Source organism: Apus apus, chromosome Z (genome assembly GCF_020740795.1).
Source record: "Apus apus isolate bApuApu2 chromosome Z, bApuApu2.pri.cur, whole genome shotgun sequence".
Taxonomy (NCBI): Eukaryota; Metazoa; Chordata; class Aves; order Apodiformes; family Apodidae; genus Apus; species Apus apus.
In genome coordinates, this window is record NC_067312.1 from 11,779,727 (window position 1) to 11,799,188 (window position 19,462).

At 39.2% G+C, this 19,462-nt stretch overlaps 1 protein-coding gene across 1 annotated transcript in view; it reads right to left on the reverse strand.

Annotated features, from left to right (window-relative positions):
- GOLPH3 (golgi phosphoprotein 3) overlaps positions 1 to 16,943 on the reverse strand; it is a 32,476-nt gene extending 15,533 nt beyond the window's left edge. Inside the window, exon 1 of the mRNA XM_051643072.1 lies at positions 16,448 to 16,943. Within this exon, the coding sequence (XP_051499032.1) occupies positions 16,448 to 16,660 (213 nt within the window). The 5' untranslated portion in view covers positions 16,661 to 16,943. The remainder of the gene's footprint in view (positions 1 to 16,447) is intronic.
- Between the last annotated feature and the right edge of the window lie 2,519 nt (positions 16,944 to 19,462).

Sequence of the window (19,462 nt, forward strand, 5' to 3'; positions counted from 1 at the left end):
TTTCATCATAGCTGACCTAGAATTTTTCAGGTAAAAAATAGTTTTGCTAGACAAGCATAAAGGGAAATGAGAATAAAGTTTGTTACAGAAACTTGTTACCATATTAACTTAGAAATTCAGACTTTCCAAGTATGGCAATGCACAGAGCTAAGAATAAGATCCTCTTTCTGTAGAAAGAATGTTATCCAAAATCCATGTTTGTTAGGCCATTTCTTTTCCATCACCTCCATCAACATTTATTTGCTTTGTCCTCTCCCCATGTCCCTTACCCAGTTTCCAGCTCATACACCTCTTCCCATTCAGTTAGTCATTAACCACTTGAAACTCTCACTTACTGTAGTCTACTGATGGCCCTGTGCCTCAGTATTACCCAACCTACCTTATCTTCCACTCCCTGCTTTTACTTTGCCTCTTCAGCAGCTTTCTGACCATCAAACTGTGACACCGTCTCTCCCTGAGGCTCCCTTTCCCACCTTACTGTGATATGTAATAAATCAACTTACCACTTTCACATTTATAAAAAATTTGATTTCTGCAACCCTCATGGACTTCCATAGATCTGTCCACACAGATAGTGCAGACAAGACAGCAAAGTATTTACACTTTATATGGTAACCATCTTATTGATGTCTCTGGTCTATGAAAGGGACAAACCCACATGACTTAGCAGACGTACAAACAAATATGTACCAATACGCTGGATGTAGCTTGGCTGTGCAAAGCACAGTAAGTAGGAAGAAGCTACAAGAGTTTGTAAGAGTATGCAGCTCAGATCTGCACACAGAACAGTGTAAATATATATATTAGGACCCAGTCTCCTACAGATGCTGACACGCAGAGTCCAACAGAAGAGTTCATATGCATACTCTGCAGGGAAGGAAGGGACAGGGAAGAGACCCTGAGTGCAAACATACTACCAGTGTCCCCTGAAACTTCAACTTACATTATTCCCTAACAACAGGCTTTCTCACTCTGCCTCCAACAACCCTGACTCTTAAGCTTCACAAATCAATACTTAAAAATGGAATAGGGTCCTAGAACTTGCAAAAAAAGTGTTTCTAAGGATTGATGGAAATTATGAAAACTCCTGCATAGGCAAAGAAACAATGTCATCCAGCAGCTCAAAGATCACCACCTGTTATAAAAACCTAATGGGATGATCTGTTTATGATATAACAAAACTACTGCTACCTGGGCAAACTATAGGGAGAAAAAACACATACACATTAGCTCTGGGAATACCACAGCATTCTGAATTTGGTGGCTATTCAAACATTTTGTTGAAGCACTCAGTACTAAGTATTACAAAATAACAGCTGTTGCAGAAACACTGAAGTACACTTTACAGAACACAATGATTTTGAATTTTTCAAGACATTAAAAATTTAAATTTTTGGGTTGATGGTTGGACCCAGTAATCTTAGAGGTCCCTTTCCAACCATGACTGTTCTGTGATTCTGGATATTTGAAATCTGTAGGTTATTGGAGAGATTTTCTAATTCAAACGTTATTAGTAGAAATGCTTTTAAAAAGAGGACAGATAAAACAATGCTTTCTCCATTTCTGATCCAAAAAGCACTACAGTAATAACTGTAATTTACACAAAAGGTATGTAAAAAAATCAGAACGAGAAGACTCAAATGTGACCACACATGCCTGAAGGTGTTTGGCAAAGATCAGTGCTATGTATGCTATGATTTCTACACAATCAATGCTGCTGTATGAACTTGCACAAAACCTAAGAACACCTCACTTAAACACAAAGCAGCCTACTTTCATTGCAGTAATTCAGTTACCTCTGACACTGCTTTACTCACCTTCCAAGCAATTGTCACACTGGCTCTATTTAAAACAAAGAAAACTAAAAAAAAAAAACAAACAAAACAACACACACACAAAAAAACCCTCCCCAAATTCCACCCAAACAAACCTCTGTATTTTTTGTTTCGTAAGTGCAAATTAAAGCCACCCAGCAGTAATGGCACAGAAAAATGAAATTAAAATTGCAGATGTCATTCTACATTTATAGATATCACCTTGAATACTGATGGAGAAGTAATCTTTAATGGAGTACCAAGTGAAACCTGAAAAAATACTTTCTTCATAAAACTCAGCACAAAAGACTCACAGGAGACCAGGCAATATTTTACTTCGGATACTTTGTCTTACATGTAAGAATTACCAAAAAAATCTCTTCCCACTACAGAAATATACATTCTCTTTCCAATTCTGCAGTTAGCTAAGAATACCAGAGCAGCAGTTTCACTATACCTGGCACAGACAAGAAAACAGTGAGGAAGACTGAAAAATCCATTAACATTTCTCAGATCTGAAAGAAAGGAAAATTAAATATTTGCTGAGTTCCAAACCTGAGGCCTCAAGATACGCACACGGTAGTAAAAAAAAATAAAAACAAAAATACATGTTTAACTTGGTTAGGACCACCTGTTTACAGAACATTGTACAGTGCAATGCAGAATGTAGCTGTCAATGCATTCTGGATTTAATTCAGTGAGTCTCAAACTATTACAGATTCCTGTGCAGACCACAGAGCTATGGCAAATGGAAATCAGCCTTGTAAATCTTTTAAAAGAACATCATATAGCCATGTAATAGTCTGTGAAAATTACAGTATGCTCATGAAAATATAAATTACTTCATTATACTACCAACAACAGGCCCCTCAGGCCCACCAACAGATACACATCATGTTCAGTGTTAGAGGTTAGTGTTATGTCAAAGTTTTGGCCCTGACTCATACTTAATTTACATTTATGAAGAACCACAATAGCAGAGTTTCCCTGGGATAGTGCATATAACACTAACCAGTCTACGCTTCTCTTATTAAAAACCTTTTAATTTTACATTCAGGCTTAACTGTACTCTGTAAAACCTCAACTAGCACCCCCTACTTGAATGCAAACCAAAAGATCTATGGTAACCAAAATTATATAAAGCAAACAATTAAAAGAGAACCTTCTGAGTTATAAACATCATTAGACCTACCCAAACCCCTGGATTTTTGTTTTCAGGAAATGCCAAATTCTTCTTTTATGAAAGACACAAAGACTTCAACATTTAGTAAAGAATGCAATTTCTGAAACTTCATGTAGAGACAACTGAAATAAAATGCTATTTAACTCTTTCCAGCCATAGTAGTCCAATCAGAAGGGGAGCTAGCCAACTCTGAAAGTAACAGAAAGCCAAGATAAATAACTACAGCTTCTGAGGAGTTTGGAAGTCGTAGGTCCAAGGAAATACATCTGACAGTCTATCAAGAAGAAAGGAACCCTCTAAATTAAGGGTTTCTCAGCTAGGAGACACAATCTATGTTATATAAAGCTTTTGCTTTAGCAAATAGTACGAATTTACAGGTAGCCTGTTCTCCATTAGAAAATACTTCAAAGGAAGAATTTCTACCTGGATGCTGAAAGACAGAAACATTATGACTTCTGGAACTCTGCTGAAGTTTTGCTATTATTTTTATTACTTCTGCATGGATGGCATTCAAATACTGTGTTGGTGGTAGCTCTGAGACATAAAACTATCGCTTTGTTTATACACAAACAAGCATCTAGTTTTCCCAAACACAGGTTTCTTCATTGCCATTTACTCCTTCCAATATGTGACAGACTATTCTTATGCTACGTTCTCAGAAATCACAGATGATAAACATACTGGAAAACATCCTGTGCTTGCTGACATTGTGGGAAGTTATTGAGGGCAATTATCTCCAAGTTCCATTAGTCATTCTCACCAAATTTATATGCCAGCATAAAAAAAAAAAGAATAGTTTAGAGACTGTAAGATACACAAAATTCAGTTCTAATATCAAGATGAAAACAAGAAGAAACAGTTGTCAACTGATGTATAGTCTGAGATGGACTAACTAAAGTGAATGTGGAAGAATAAAACTTTGAAATTTAAGTCATTTATAGACTGGGCAAAGGAAACTGAGTAGTCTGCTGGTATAAATTACATGTGTGGGACCCATTTTTGTGTTGCATAGCACAATTAGCAAAGAGTCTACTTGTGTCCAGAAGGTCAAGGGAGGTTCTCCTCCTTCTCTACTCTACAGGACAGCCATGCCACCCCCCTCATTCTCTGATGCAACAGCAAGTTTTTCCAGAGGTGTCTACTAGCCTATCATTAGCCAGCACAAAGCACTGACATAATAATCAAAAAAATCATCATCTGTCACGCATCTGAAACCTACTGCAAAAGACAGGCAGATACATTTTATCTCAAAGTATGGGCTGTGACAAGCTATATTTCATAATGGATTTTATCACAATTGCAACAAAAATCTCCTTTTTTAGTCAGCAAGTTGCTCTCTCAATGTGTAATTTTGGAATCTGCAGAAAGACAGCTGTGGAGGGCAGAGGAAAACATAGTAACAGCCTACACTGTCCAGGTGCAGTGAAACAGGTTAGAAGTTAATAGCAATTTTGATGTGCCTGTTAAGAAATACTAGTCATTTAGCTTAAAGCAGTAAGTTTTAACTAGAATGAATCACTCGGAATCCATCATTTAGCATTAGCATGAGTAGTTAGATTTGCTCAAGCCTTAGGCCACAAGCTATGAACTTTCACCTAAATTTGCCTTCAGCTGGGATGCAGTTAGTTTCTCTTGAGTAGCTGGTACAGTGCTGTGTTTTGGATTTAGTATTAGAATAATGCTGATAACCCACTGATGTTTTAGTTTTTGCCAAGCAGTGTTTTATCTTAAGTCTAGGACTTCTCAGTTTCCCATGCTCTGTCAGAGAGCATGTGCACTAGAGGTAAAACCCTACCATCATCATCAGAAACTGCAACTGGAACAGTTATTGGCTTGCCTGGAGACAGTGAAAGAATCCAATTAAGGTGTCAGGAGGCCCCAGACCAGAAATCACCATAGGACTAAAAAGGTACATGAAGAACATACAAAGCACATGAGCAGCAGCAGCATAGATTGCAAGGGTATGACTGCCCAGGGATTTCTTTGTTCAGAAGCACTCAGCTCAAGCTATTTTTCCACTTGTACCATCTGAATGTTTTGATTAATTTTTTTTACTAGGATTTGATATGCAAGACTCTGCTCCAGGTAACCTAGGGTTGAGCCTGAAGGAAGAGGAAGTGCCTGAGAGGAGAGTGTGTGTGAGCGAGCAGCCAAAAAGGGCAGCCATCAGCTCACCAGAGTCACAGGCTGCGAAAGGACTGCGGTCCAAGCAGCTGAAGTGTGGTGTGTGTGCGCAACTCCTTGCATGGTTGTGCGGATGCTTGGGCAGAGGCTTCTCCTTCAACATGACACAGTTTTCATGCCAAAGATGGCTGTTTCCTTCCTCTTGCAGCCAACCTCCAACACAAGAATCTGGTTCATAGCTTCAGTTGTCGGTGACAGTTTTCCAGTATTTTTATTTTAACGAAGAGTGCTAGCAGACTGAGAAGCATAGGCTATCATATTCCATAAAAAAGATGAGGGCCATCTTAATATATGTTTTCCTTTATTTAGTCTCTCTACAGTTAGTAATGCTACTTTGAATTTTTGAAAGCAGTTGGAATTATCCAAAGAACTCCTACAACACATCTCTTCAAAGCTGTTCCTAAATCCAAAGAAGTAAAATAAAAAATATAAGCAGTATGTATATAGAAAGGATAAAGGAAGTACCGAGCTTATAATAAATTATGTCTTAGCATAAAATTTCAATCCTGTTGACCCCAAAAGCTTAATTTATTAATTCCAAATGCTTCTATCATCAGCATTCACCTACAATAGAAACACTTACGTTCTCTTATTCACATTAAGTCATACAATTAAACAGAGATACCAGTAAGAGAGAATAAAGAAAAATAATTGAAGTCAGCTTCTGATACCTGCACATGATTTTGTGGTTCCTATCCTCTGAGCTGAAAGTAAAATTGTGTATTAGTAAGAAAAACCGCCTAACACTGTGGCACATAAGAAAATATCTTCTTTGTGATAATGTAACTATAAGCAGAAGTCTCAGGCAGATCAAAGTCTGTAACTGAGATACTGTGGTAAGTTTATGAATTCTGTAGACACTAAAAACTCTAAAAAGTTAGTATTTTACTTAGGAATGCCATCATTCTTAAAGGAACAACTCATATAATTTCTGTATCTCTTGAAGGGTGTGGAAGTCAGCACGATTGATGCTATATATGATTCATTTCATATTTAGCATATTTTATGAAGTATTTGTCCACCAAATCTGATACCCCACTTCTTCAGTCAAACCTAAAAACTTAAAACACATTCTTTTTCAGAGCAGGAAATTCTTACACTAGAAGAAAGGTACACTTTTTAAAAATCCTGCTCTGGCAGGAGGGTTGCACTAGATGATCTTTTGACATCCCTTCCAACCCCTAAAAGTGTGAGTCTATGAAGATTCTGTGAAAAGTGTAGGCTTTTTCTTCTAGCGTACTGTTGTAATAAGGCTCTCAACATAAAAATAAGCAAATAAGTCTTGTAAAAATGAACACAAAATTTAAAAGAAATCCACAAGCCTTTTCAAGTTCTCAGTGACAAATAGAAAAGCTAGCTAACACTTGGAGAACTAACTGTATATTTATTTTAATCATTTGAAGCCCTTAGATCCTCCTGTGCAGCCAGCCAGCATTTCTTCCTCCTCAAACAGGTCCTTATACTGATTTCTATGAAGCTCTGACTCAGTTATTCAAATAACCTTAGACAAACTGTAAACATATGAAGCACCCCAAACTCCAGTGAGAACCAATTCAGCCTTTTTACCAGCTTAACTAAACACACTTTTAAGAAGCTGGTGGAAAACACAAACAATAGAATACCATGATGGAAGAGGAGAAAAAGGAAAAGCTTCAGTGCAACATTCATCGAAGACTGGCTTGAATGTTCCAAATTATTTGAACTCTCAAGGTAAAAATAAGCTGCTCTCATTACTGGTATCTTATTACACAAACTGATACATTTTCACCTCCAGGGGATCAAAAAGATCTGTTCTTTTCTTTCCAATACAGGTTATTGTAATTTAATTTACCTGATAATGAGCATAACCACAGCATAGAAGCTGAAGCTAACAATGAGTACTTCTGAAACAGTAAAAGCTGATGTGGTCAAATTTTGCACATGCTTTAATGACTGCGGGGGTCTGTTACTTTCTAATATATCAATTTATTACCTCTTAAGAAAAATCTTATACTCCATGACCTTACAGTGCTGCACAATGCCAGACATAGAAAAACACAAAATAAAATTCAGTTTCTGTGGCTGTATTCCCTGGCAAGACTCAAATCAATTTCCTTTGGCAAGGAGCTGAATGGTCTTACTCCAAGCTATTCACACCCAGCTGAAAATATACTGTTCAGGGTTGGAGTCTTACTTAAATAACACTTCAATAATAGTTCTAATCTCTTCCCTCCTCTGTAGACTTGTAAAATGTGAAAGAAGAAAAGCCTTATAATTCTGGAATACAAAAAAGCTGGTAAACTGAGAACACACTCAAAATTTTTATTCATGTTTAAGTTCTAAGGCAACAAGCAAACCTGAAACGCAAAATTGATTTTTGGTTTTGACAGCAACAAGACTCAATAAAATTTATCATAACCTAAAATATTACAAAAAGACAACCTGTAATTTTTCTTCTAGAATTTTTTCACATGTACTGCCTGCCAGATTTTTATTTTCACTACTTTCGTAAACCAATCTGTTTTAAGATATAGTTGGTTAAAGACATGACCCAGCTCCACTTGACAGGAATGTATTCAGAGAAGGCTACCCTCCATGTATTACATAGACATAAAATATATGTAATTACCAAAACAAAACAAAAAAAAATCATTTTTCCAGTAGCTCTTAAATGGGTACAAAATCATTTCATGCCCTGTAAAAGAAAGAGTTCTATCTACATAATTGGAAAAAATTAAAAGGCAAAATAATTGTAGGAGGCATAATCCTTTTAACCAGTTGTCACTAAAAAAAAAGATAAAGATAACACTCCCAGAACTTGTGAATTTTCAAAATATTCAAGTATAAAGCCTGCTAGAGGAATAATATGGATTTCCCCATGTGTCTAAGGGAAAACACTCAATCTTCAAGTCATTTGCAATCAAAATAAACTGGATTCCTCTTCATCCTCTTCACATTAGATTAAGGGTCTATGCCAACCTATACCTAGTTAGCTCTTTCCTGTAAATCTTACCTTACAAGTAAGCCATCACCCTCTCAATCCAGAAAGTTTAAGGAACATCTAACTGCACAACCTGACCTAGAAAACTTTTGAAAATTAGTATCCATTTAAGAAAGAAAAGCAAGCCAGTGTGCTGAAGTGTTTATTACTGGAATACTAAATGTGAGGACTCTGGTGTCTGATTGTGGTCACTCCTGATTTCCTCTTTCGATGCAACTGAAATTATTACCCAGTTTAGCAGAACATAAACTGTAGTCTAGTTACAAACAACGGACAGGTTAGAGAGGAAAATTTCTGAGTTCTTCTGACAACCAAACAGTAGAAATACTTCAGAAAAGCAAGTATACAAGCACAGTATCATTGACAAGAAACTTGTCAGGTATGTGATTAACCTGCCACTGCACTGAAAAATAAATAACAAATAGCAGCTGCTGTTAAAACTACTGGAAGCACTAAAGCCAAATGCTATTGCCCAACTTTCCAAGCACGTACACAGGCATATCTTACACAGACACACCACTAGAATGCCGATAATGAAAAACCACACAACACATGCACACTGCTGAACCCTTACAAGACCCCTGAATAAATCAATACTTATAAGTCTGACTTTTAGGAAAGAAAAGGCAAATGTAGAAGTCTAATTTCCAGCATGATTAAGTGTATACACATGCAGATAATGACTTCAAATATTTGCATGGCTCTTACAAACTGACCTTCCAGAGTCCAATCTCTGTTCTCCATACTTGGTGCAAAATAAAGATGTGAATAATTTGTTCCATAACCTGCACATTTCTTTGCTATCAGCTACTGTCATCGAGTACAAAATCTTAAATTTATTTCAAATAAATGTTTAAGCATAGTGGTTCTTAAGTCCTCCAGATCAGGTATTTCACCCCAAGAATCAAGTCCTCCCACAGCAGTAAGCAAACAGCAGGATCAGAAAGAGTCTGCAACCTGCTTAGATATAACAACTAGATCCTCAGAACACAAACCTTGCACATATTTAGTGCCTCCCAGTGATTTGTTGATCCTAGCTGGCAACTAAGTCACACATAATTGCTCCCTTAACCCCCCAGCAGGACTGAGTCATTCCTCAAGCAGTTACGTCCTACCCACCTCCACCCTCCCCTTTTACTGTTGACCATGACACTAACAGCATGGGATATACTTCTGGTCAGTTTGGGTCAGCTGCCCTGGCTGTCCCCTTATCCCAGCCTCTTGCACACCCCAAACTATTTACTGAGGGGTGGGCAGAGTGAGAAACAGAGGCAACCTTGACACTGTGCAAACACTGTTCAGCAACAGCTAAACAAGGGTGTGTTATGAACACTACTTTGAGTTATCAATGCTATTTTGGTCAAAAAATGAAAACATAGCACCATACTGGCTGCAATGAAGTCAATTAACTCTATTCCAGCCAGGTGTAGTACGTTTATTTTAAAAATCCTTAAATACCTAAATCTGGTATGTATTTCTAATACAAATAAAACAGATCCAATATGTCCTAGTAAGGTGGAAGTTTCACTTTGAATTGCTAGGCCTCATTAAAACTACAATTCCCTCCTCCAGCCTTCTAAATATACTGTATCTGCCCCAAAATACAACAGCTATCCCTCTCCTCCTTTTCATCTGTAGTGGTAGAAGTGCTTTACACTATGTAAAGCACTGTTATTTCAAACTGGAGAGTTGTACAATGTTTCGAGGGACTTGCAACAGGTCATGAATGTGGATTTCCAGAGCCATATAATGGCTGTTGAACTAAAAAAAGTATGCATAAATTATAAGGATTCCTCTCTTCTTGTCTAAACTTCCCCTAGTGTTCAATCAGTTTGTACTTTTCAAGATAGGTCTCTCACTTCTTTCACTTTCCCAGGTGCAAATAATTTTGAAGACACAGACTAGCTCATAATGTCACATCAACATTTTGAGATAAAAAAATTCCACTCATTGCACTGTTCTCATGTTAAAAGGAACAAATTCTTCCATTTAGTACTTCACATGCTAACTGTAAACTCAAATCTCAGATACTTTAACAGCATCTGTGATGTGTTTAAGTCCCATTTACATATCCAGCACAAACAAAGCAGTTGTAATTAGTGCTCCTTAAGTGATTAGTACATGTCAACATCCATCTGGCATTTACCTCAAGGTAGCCAGTAAATGTTATACCTGCCCTCTTCACTGTGCAATGCAAAAGACATACTGAAATGCCAACATAGTGTGTATTGAATGTGGAAGTGCTCAAGTAAAATCAACCATCTAGCGATGTAAAAATCCAAAGTGCAATGTGCCGTGCTGGTAGGAATGACTGGCTAAAGAGAAAGCTCGTGGTCCAACCTAGGTATAAAAGACACCAAACTGGCAGCTAAGGACTCTATAAAGAATAGAACCACATGATGCTCTCAGAGTAAGACCATAAAGTACAGCAATAGCAGCTTAGACTAGAAAGTGTACAGCAATAAGCAGCTTACAAGTGTTTAGACGTCTATCAGCAGCAGATATGCAAAAGCCCAACAAATTAACTTCCTGGTGTGATAATAAATCCTGTAACATCCACAAGTAGTAAGAGAGGAATGAGCGCAACACATCTCCAAAAAGATCCAGCTTACAAGGCAAATTATTTTATTATCTTAATGATCCATCAAAAACACAGGAAAAAAAAAACGTTAAAATGCAGTAGTTTAGTATAAGATATACTGGGGGCAGTGGGAGATTGACACATATTAACATTGGTTTGCACTCAGGTTATCTAACACCTTAATCACTGTACCACACACCTCTGAGCTACGACTCATCCAGGCTGACATACAGTGCACTTGTAGGAAAAGAACAGCTGTGCACTGTTTTAATCTTATAATTTTTAGGTCTGAAAAGTGTATGTGAAATCATTCTGCCATAAAGTCTTATTAATATGTCTGGAAGTAAATAATTTATTGAAATTCATCTAAGACCTATTTGAAAGCTGGGAAAGACCCAGCTAAAAGCGGCACATGATAAGATGACTATTACGCTTACCTTCATTACTAAAAGTTGAGAGAAAACAGCCGGAGAATATTGTCTGTGCAGGGAAAACCAAGTGACACATTTACTCCAGACTAGCTTCCCCTTCCACCAATAATGCAACACAGAAGTGAGTATGTGCTGTATAATTATTAGCTCTGTGAGGTAGAAAGTAATTCTTGAATATACTGTTGGCAACACTTAGCCTGGTCAATTTAGCCTCACAAAAAAGGCCCATTACATGCATCTTAACTAATTGAAATAAATCCTGAGGTACCTGGTACCTGAACTACTCCAAGACCAAAGAATACCTGAAATAACATCACTTTGTCTTTAGTATGAATGTTAGCTTTCAGTTCTATGATTAGTAACTTTCTAGCAATTAACAGCAATACCTTCTCTGTGCAAATTTTTAAATCAAAACAGCTTGTTACAGGGAGAGGAAGAAGAATGACAGCTTTGGGTTTTAAAAGCACTTTTAAAAACTGAGGTGCATCACTAGAAAGGCTTTGGCAATGTTTTTTTCTTCATCCTACACTAGACAGCTCAACATAAAAGAAGAGACTACACTATACTCCAGGTTGTCCATGAATAAATAATACAGATTAAAGGTTAGCCATGTTAAAAGAGCAAAAATAATTAGCTGCATACAGAACCAAGAAATATAAACACTATCTCCACACAAAGTCAATTTGTATCCAAAATGCTGCTTCCAAATAAGCATGCCCTCCAAAGAGCCCAAAGGCAGGATTTAATCAGCAGTAAAGGAGCAATTTACTACATCTTGTAGCACAAGGAATTTGGGTACTCCTCTTCCCAAAACTCCTATCTTCTCCTAGCCTTTAATTTATTTATGGACTTTAAAAAAAGGACAAAAAAGGAACACAACTATGAAAGAACGAATTTTTCATCACAGACATTACACACTTTGTTGTTATTAGGCCCTGAGCATTTGAGAAAAAGCATGTCTTTGTCAAGGTTTCAACACATTCATACAACATTCTTCAACTGAAATGTGAATTCCCAGTAGACGCCTCTTCATATTTCACTCATTTATCTCAGAATTTTTCCAGCCAAAGTTGGGAGATTTTGAGTCGACTTTCAAGGCAAATTATTTTACTTTTTTAATGAGAGGAAACTTTTTTAATGAGAGGAAAAACAAACAAACAAACAAAAACAAAACAGCACATAAAATGCAGGTAAACTAGCTTTCTAATAACTCATTTCAACACAATGAAAAATATCATAAGCTGGAGACCTTCACATGAACTATTTGGACAAAAAGTTATGCTGCAACACCAACGTTCAGCAAAAAATGAAGTTTCTGAAGCCAAACATGAGAAGCAAAGATTCAAGATAATTTCTGTACCAAAGTGATTTAACATGACCTCACTCTCACTAATTACATTTTAGTATTAACCAAAGAAAGGGTAAATAAAACCAGAAAAATCTACTGTTGCAGTAGAATGCAATACATGACAATTACTTTAGCATACTTCAGATAGTTTTCTTTCAGCAAATAAGGAATTAGGTACAGATCAAATAAATATTTTTATTTGGTACCCACCATGTCTCTGTAACTGTTTTGATTCATTTAGTTGTGACGCATTCTACAGAAGAGTAGGTGTGTGCATCGCTGCATTTGAACAGATTCTCAACATGTACCAAGACAGAACTGTGAAAATAACTCTTTTTTCCTTGCTAAAAGAAGACCCCTCCACACATGAACACAGACTTAAATGAACTTAGATGAAGCAACAGTCATAGAGCACACTCATCTGCTAAACTCTCAGTTTTCTATAGGACTGAGTGATGAGATGTCTGGAAGAGCTATAATGAATAAACTGGCCCTTACTCATTTCTTAGCTGTTCAGTTTTTTAACAAGCTAACTTCTAATACTTATCACTCCCTTCTTTTGGGACTGATGACCTCAGGTGCTTCAACAGTTCTACAGAATAATCTGTGGCTCTAACCTATCCTACTGCAATACTATTTTTAACCAGATACGGCAAACTATTTTATTCGAGTGAGTACTTACTATTCCTATAGCAACAGGCTATTGCTCTACTCTTAACAGATGAACACAACTCCCTTTCCCACACATGCTTCTGATGGGCTTCCAAGTAAGCGTAGGTGTTCCTGTCATGATCCCCAGAGAATTCTAGTAATGTACCTTGGTCCAGTATGTTACCTGCTCCTTCAAGGACACTGCATCCGTCACAGTATGCAAGCATACACACATTTCAGCACACATCCCTTAAAACCTACCTTGGCCTTGGAATACAGGCATAGTTATATATATATAGAATGTACAAATGGAAAAGAGCAACCAGTACACATGCATCAAGTAAATTTGATGGGGCTAAATGGGGGGCAGAAGAGGGGAGGGCTATGAAGGCCATATCCAGGAAGCATGTGCACATAGAGTTCTGTTCAAGCATTAAGACAGATTGAGGCTGCTGTGTTTGTTTTAGGGCAGGCACACATTCCCGTCACCAAACCCATACTGCAGTGACAACCAGGCACCAAGAACCAAGCTTTGCTGTGGTTACTACAATCACCGCACCATCAAGAAGACAGGATTCACATAAATATCTAATAATCTCCTAAAAACATTGTACTCATCAATCCACCACTGCCTGGATCTTCCTCAAAAACTCTAAGAGTAATGACTCTGCCATCTATACTCAAAAATAATAAATAGCAGCTCTTTACACATGAGGCATTTTGCACACGATTTACATGGTGTTAGCCATATTCACCAACCTTTAACACTGGGAAAAAAATTACCCAAAACCTAAAAACTGTTAGCAAGGCGACTTTAAACGACCTTCCTGAGAGAGAAGCTATTTTTAGAGAAACACATTATTTGGGCAATTCAGACTCCTTTTTCTTAAATATTTAATTTATTTTAAACCCAACATTACATTATTTTATCCTGTTGGAATACACAGGAAGAACATGCTCAGCTTAAAATTCACTGACTGTCAACTGAGCATATAGCTCACACACGCCTTTTTTCCCTTACACTTTGGGCAGTTTCACAGTTATTCTTTATGCACCCTGTATTGCTTTTCTCTGCTTGGATCATTAAAATCTTACACAAATGTCATGAAAAATCAACTCCATTGGAAATCAAAATCTTTATAAAAAGCACTTCCAGATGTATCAAGTAAGTTTTGCTTACTTATCATTAGAACAAGAGACAACAAAAAAAGACCATCTTTGAAAATTAGTATAGTTTTATTTCCAGTTTTAAAAGGAAAATCATATGACAAAGCTGTTTACATAATGCAGCTTGTACACAGGGGTAGAAGCAGACCCAAAACCTAAATACAAACCCTAGTGATTAATGTCTAACAGAAAGCTCATAAACGGTGTACGCTAGTTTCTGCATATAAGCCTCCTATCGCAGCAACAACATCATTATTTTTTTGTCTGACATTTAAACTGCAAAATCCCGAGAGGGGATGTGTGCTACTGTAATCACTTGGTTCCTGTTTCATACAAAGAAATAACAGATTATTGCAGTCTTTGCCACTGCTGCACTTCGCAAAGTTAGAGGATACATAATTTTGCTACACACCAGTGCAAATTTGGGTTTTTAGGCCCGATGTTAACTTTTGAGATACCAGAAACACTCCAAGCATATATTCTTACTAGGCAGAAACAACACTCCCTACCTTGAAATCTTTACAGCCTGAGGCCCACAAATTCAGTAGATTTAGCACTCAATAGTGAAAAAAAACCAAAAACCTGAAAGATGATCCCATTTATTCCACCTTCCTCAAGGCGTGAGGTCCTAGGCAATCCCACTAGATATCCCTCTTGTCACACCTAACTTACTTTCCCACAACTATTAAGGTGTGTTGAAAGAGAAACACACATATGCGCTAGTCTTCAATTTGACAGTGGAAGCACTCATCATTGTGAATATCTGAGTTTACCAGGATGCCATAGCAAGGTCCACTTGAAAAAATGGGATTACAAGAATATGGCCTAAAATACACAATTGGAGGAAGAAATTAATTATGTAGCCGAAATATATACAAATATACACACATGCATTAAAAATTAATAATAACCAGAAAAACTACTCTTTAACCTATTCATTATTAGCTGGCAAATATATTTTAAATGCAACACACTGTCAAAACACACATAACTTATCAGCTTTCCTCCCCCATTATTCTGCCCTCATGAACACTCAGTTTTAAGGGACTTCCACCAAAATCAATGAACTGGCTTCAATAATTCACTTACCACTTAAAAAAATAAATCTTTAATTAAATTTATATTCTAACTCCTGCCTAAAATAAAGGCGTATTACACTTCACCAGACACCACATCAAACTAAACCGTTTCTCAGATACAACTAGTTTTCTGCATTATCCATACTTTTTATATTGATTACGTCTTTCAAATGAAACAAAAATCTGACACTCTGGTTGAAGTACATCTTCCTCAATGACAGTTACTCAAAGTATCACAACAATTAAGCTCTAAATTCAGTAAAAAGAAGGAATTACATAATAATGTCATTTCCATAATTTGACACACTTCTCTCTACTCAAGGCCCACTTCTGTCTCATGTATCTCCCCAATTTTAAACCTTCTTCAGACGTATTAGTCAGGAAAGTCTTAGCAGAAAGGGCTACTAAGCATCTTAACGCACCTGAGAACCCAAATAAGTATCACAGAGTTGTGTCTAGCAAAATATATAGCACGTAGGGAAGTCTTCCACATTAGAGCCATGTTTAAGTCACAGGAGTAGTAAAAATATCACAGAACTACCCAGACGTTCAAGTCAACCACCAATACTGACTAGAGGCCCGGCCCTGACTTCGCTGTCTTGGTCGTGGTCTCACTCCAACCCTTATGCTGCCTTCCTTGAGATGCTAGAAATTTGAGAGCCCCTCCGTAAACCCACATTCAAAGGGCAGGCTCCCTTTCAACATTCAAGCACTTTCCCTACTTCCTCCAAAACACGAAGCCTCTTCCACGTTGCACTCCTAGCCCCAGCACCTTCCCAGTCCCCGAACTCAGCCCCAAACCCGCAGCAACACTCACCCTTACCCCCATCCCACCCACACCCCAGCGGCACTTCGGCTCTTCTTCCCCACCAACGCCACCCGTAAGGCCCTGAACAACCACTGTCCTCTCAGGGAGCCCGTTCCCGGCCCCCAGTCCCGCAGCACCAGCGGGCCGCCTCAGCCACCTCCTGCCCGGCGCCCCGCACCTCCGGCCCGCCCCAGCCCCCGCCGCCACGGCCCCGGCCGCACCTCACGGTCCTTGAGACCCAGCAGCAGCACCTCCTCCATGAGGGTGAGCCGCGTTTCCTTGGAGTCGCCCTTCTCGTCGTCGCCAGAGTCGTCCCGGCGGCCTTCATCCTCCGGGCCGCCCCCCGCTCCCCGCTCCTTGTCGGCGGCGGCGCTGCGGGAGGCCTCGGTCCGGCGCTGCACCAGGCCGGAGCTGCGCTGGGTCAGGGAAGTCATGGCTGGAGGCGGCGGGAGGGCTCAGGCCCGCCGCGGGGAGAGGGGCTCGGCGACAGCTCGGGAAGGGGGGGGGGGGGGCGGAAAGGAAGGGACAGAAGCAGCTCCCGCTTCCACCCTATCCGTACCGGGGCAGCGGCCGGCCGAGGGGAGTCATGGGGAGCGGGCTCGGCCGCGGCGGGGGAGGCGGAGGCGGCCGGGGAGGCGGAGGCAGAGGAGACCGACGTCCCCCCCTGCGGCGGCCGAGCTGGCGGAGGCGGCTGCTCCTCCAATATGGCGGCGCGGGCTGATGTCAGCGGAGGATGTGGCAGCGCAGGGCGGGGGGGGCACCGGAAGGGGCGGCGGGCAGGGGCGGCGGGCGGGGGCGGGGCCCGGGCGGCGCGGGGCGGCCGTTGGCGGCCGTTGGCGGCCGTTGGCCGGCGCCGGGGAGGGGCGGTTGCCCTGCCGCTCTGCCGGGGGGCCCCGCCGTGCTCCCCCCGCCCAGAGCCCCGGGGCGGCCGCGCGTTCGTGGGCGGTTTATTTAGAACGTGCCTGATCGGTAACCTGCAGTCGGCTTGATGTCAGTTCTGAGCCGCCAGGCCGTCTCCCGGCTGCTGGCGCAGGCCCGCGGGGATGTGCCTTCCTATAGCGTTCTGTATGAGTCTGTGTGTGCGCCTTCAGCTTCAGGTGAGTTGTCAGCGGCCTCGACTGCCCGCTGAGGAGGTGGAGTCGTGCTCAGCTGTTGGGCGTTTTTTTCAAACCTTTAGCCCTTCTGAATGTGGCGCACCAAAAACTTAGAACAACTACTTATTGAGGCAAAACCTCACGTATGTTCCCTGGTAGCATATTTTATTGCATAATAAAGATGCTTATGATGCCCGGGTAGCCTGTACTTTTTAGTGCACAATTAGGACACTGCATTTGGCTATACTGAGGTATATAGATAAAAAACATATCTCAGGTATGAGTACATATATAAATGTAGCATTATTTTTAGGGTTTTTTTTAGGTGCACTATGTTTGCCAAGAGCTCCAAGTCACTTGGTAAAGCACTTTAGTCTCCGTTGTATCCCACACCTGCAGTTCTTGCACCTTCTGCTTTTGTGAGTTGATGATAATTCAGTAGAGCTTCTTCAGTATCACTGGTAGCAGAATAGCAGACGGACAAAACTTACCCCAGGAGGATCTGAATTACTGGCTCTAGGTGTTTTCTGATCACTCCTGTGTTCAGAGGTCTGCCTGTTTTTCACAGTCCACTTACTGTGTGACATTCTGATTTTTTTATCTTTCCAGCTTTTAATTAAAATTATTTGTGGTACCAGCTAAAATGCCAAACCAAAGCTTAAGAATGTAATATCGCAGTTACTTTTACAAAATAAGCATTTGCACAGAGATACTACAACAGCATTACAAGATCTGTTTTCCAGAAGTATCTTTTCTGAGTAGTAATTATACTCCAGATTTATTAATTTAGTCCTATATGAGCCACTCGGATACTTTGCTGAGGATTACAATAAAGATTACAGGCATGTAATTAACCTGGCTCATCCCATGTATCTTCTTATAATGTAGGCGCTGTATTAGCTTCCTTCCTGTTCTTTGGAACTTCCTAGGTTTATGGAGAATCATATGTGGAGATGAAAAAGATGTTCCAAAAAGCACTTTTCAAACCTTCTATGAATTTTTTTCTGACTTACTGATACAAATTACCTAGCTTTACTACTGCTGTTAAAATTTTTGTTAATAATTGTTAATGGAAACTGTTTAATCTTTGTTTAGGATGATAATATTTATGTGTTTCCCCAGAATACAAAAACTCTTCAAAGTTTTTAGAGCACTGATAACAATTCTTACATTTCTCTTTCATAATATCATTGTTATAATTCACCTTATGCTTAATTTCCAATTCCCAGTTTCTTTTTGTTGGCAAAAAAAGTTTCTCATTGTCATGTTTTCTTTAATTCCCAGATTTAATTAGCAAATCAATATTATCCTCTCCTTTCTCTTAAACAGAATGCACTGTTCTGGCATTGCTATTATTTTCCCTTTTCCACTACACTAGTACGGAATTTTAACTACGTTTCCGTTTTGTCCTGATTGCAATTTAAAGGTTAACTGAATCTTCATTAGCAATTCCTAATTTATTTTTTTCGGCCCTTGCCTCAAAGGACTCATTGGCATTTTTGGATTTGTGAAAATCACTTCTTGAAAGTATTAGTTAATTGTAATACTGATTTGCCCATTTTTCTGTGTTTGTTTGTTTGTTTTTAATTACAAAAATGGTCAAATTAGGATCCCTTGTAAGTTAATAAGAATTTTATGTTTGTTGATTTATTGTGATGGGGTGCACTGACATTTATTTGACAGCTGATTTTTGTAACAGAAACTCAGATATTTGCACAAATTTAATGGTGCAATTTCAAGCAAATACATTTTTTCATCAGAAATTTCAGTTCTGATTCTATACCTAACACACCTAAACTAAGAAGTTCAGTGCAAATCAAATTAGGAATGCGTAAAATTTAATTTTGAGCCAGTTAAATAATTTGGTTTTACACCAGTGCAACGCTGATAGGCAGAACCGAAATTTGAAGGAAAAGGAGAGCAAACAAGGCAGATTTCAGCATGCAGTTTCATTGGCACTTATCCCTTCTGCATGGCTGAAGGCTGGTGTGTTAATGGGACCACTTGGCTTGTTGGATCTTCGCCTAAGATATCCTAATGTATCATGACCTGCTTACTTCCAATTTATTTTACAGCATTAAGCTGCATTTGGAAAATATTTCTGAAACATATGAGGCTTTATCAGGGGTTCAGAAGGTTTGT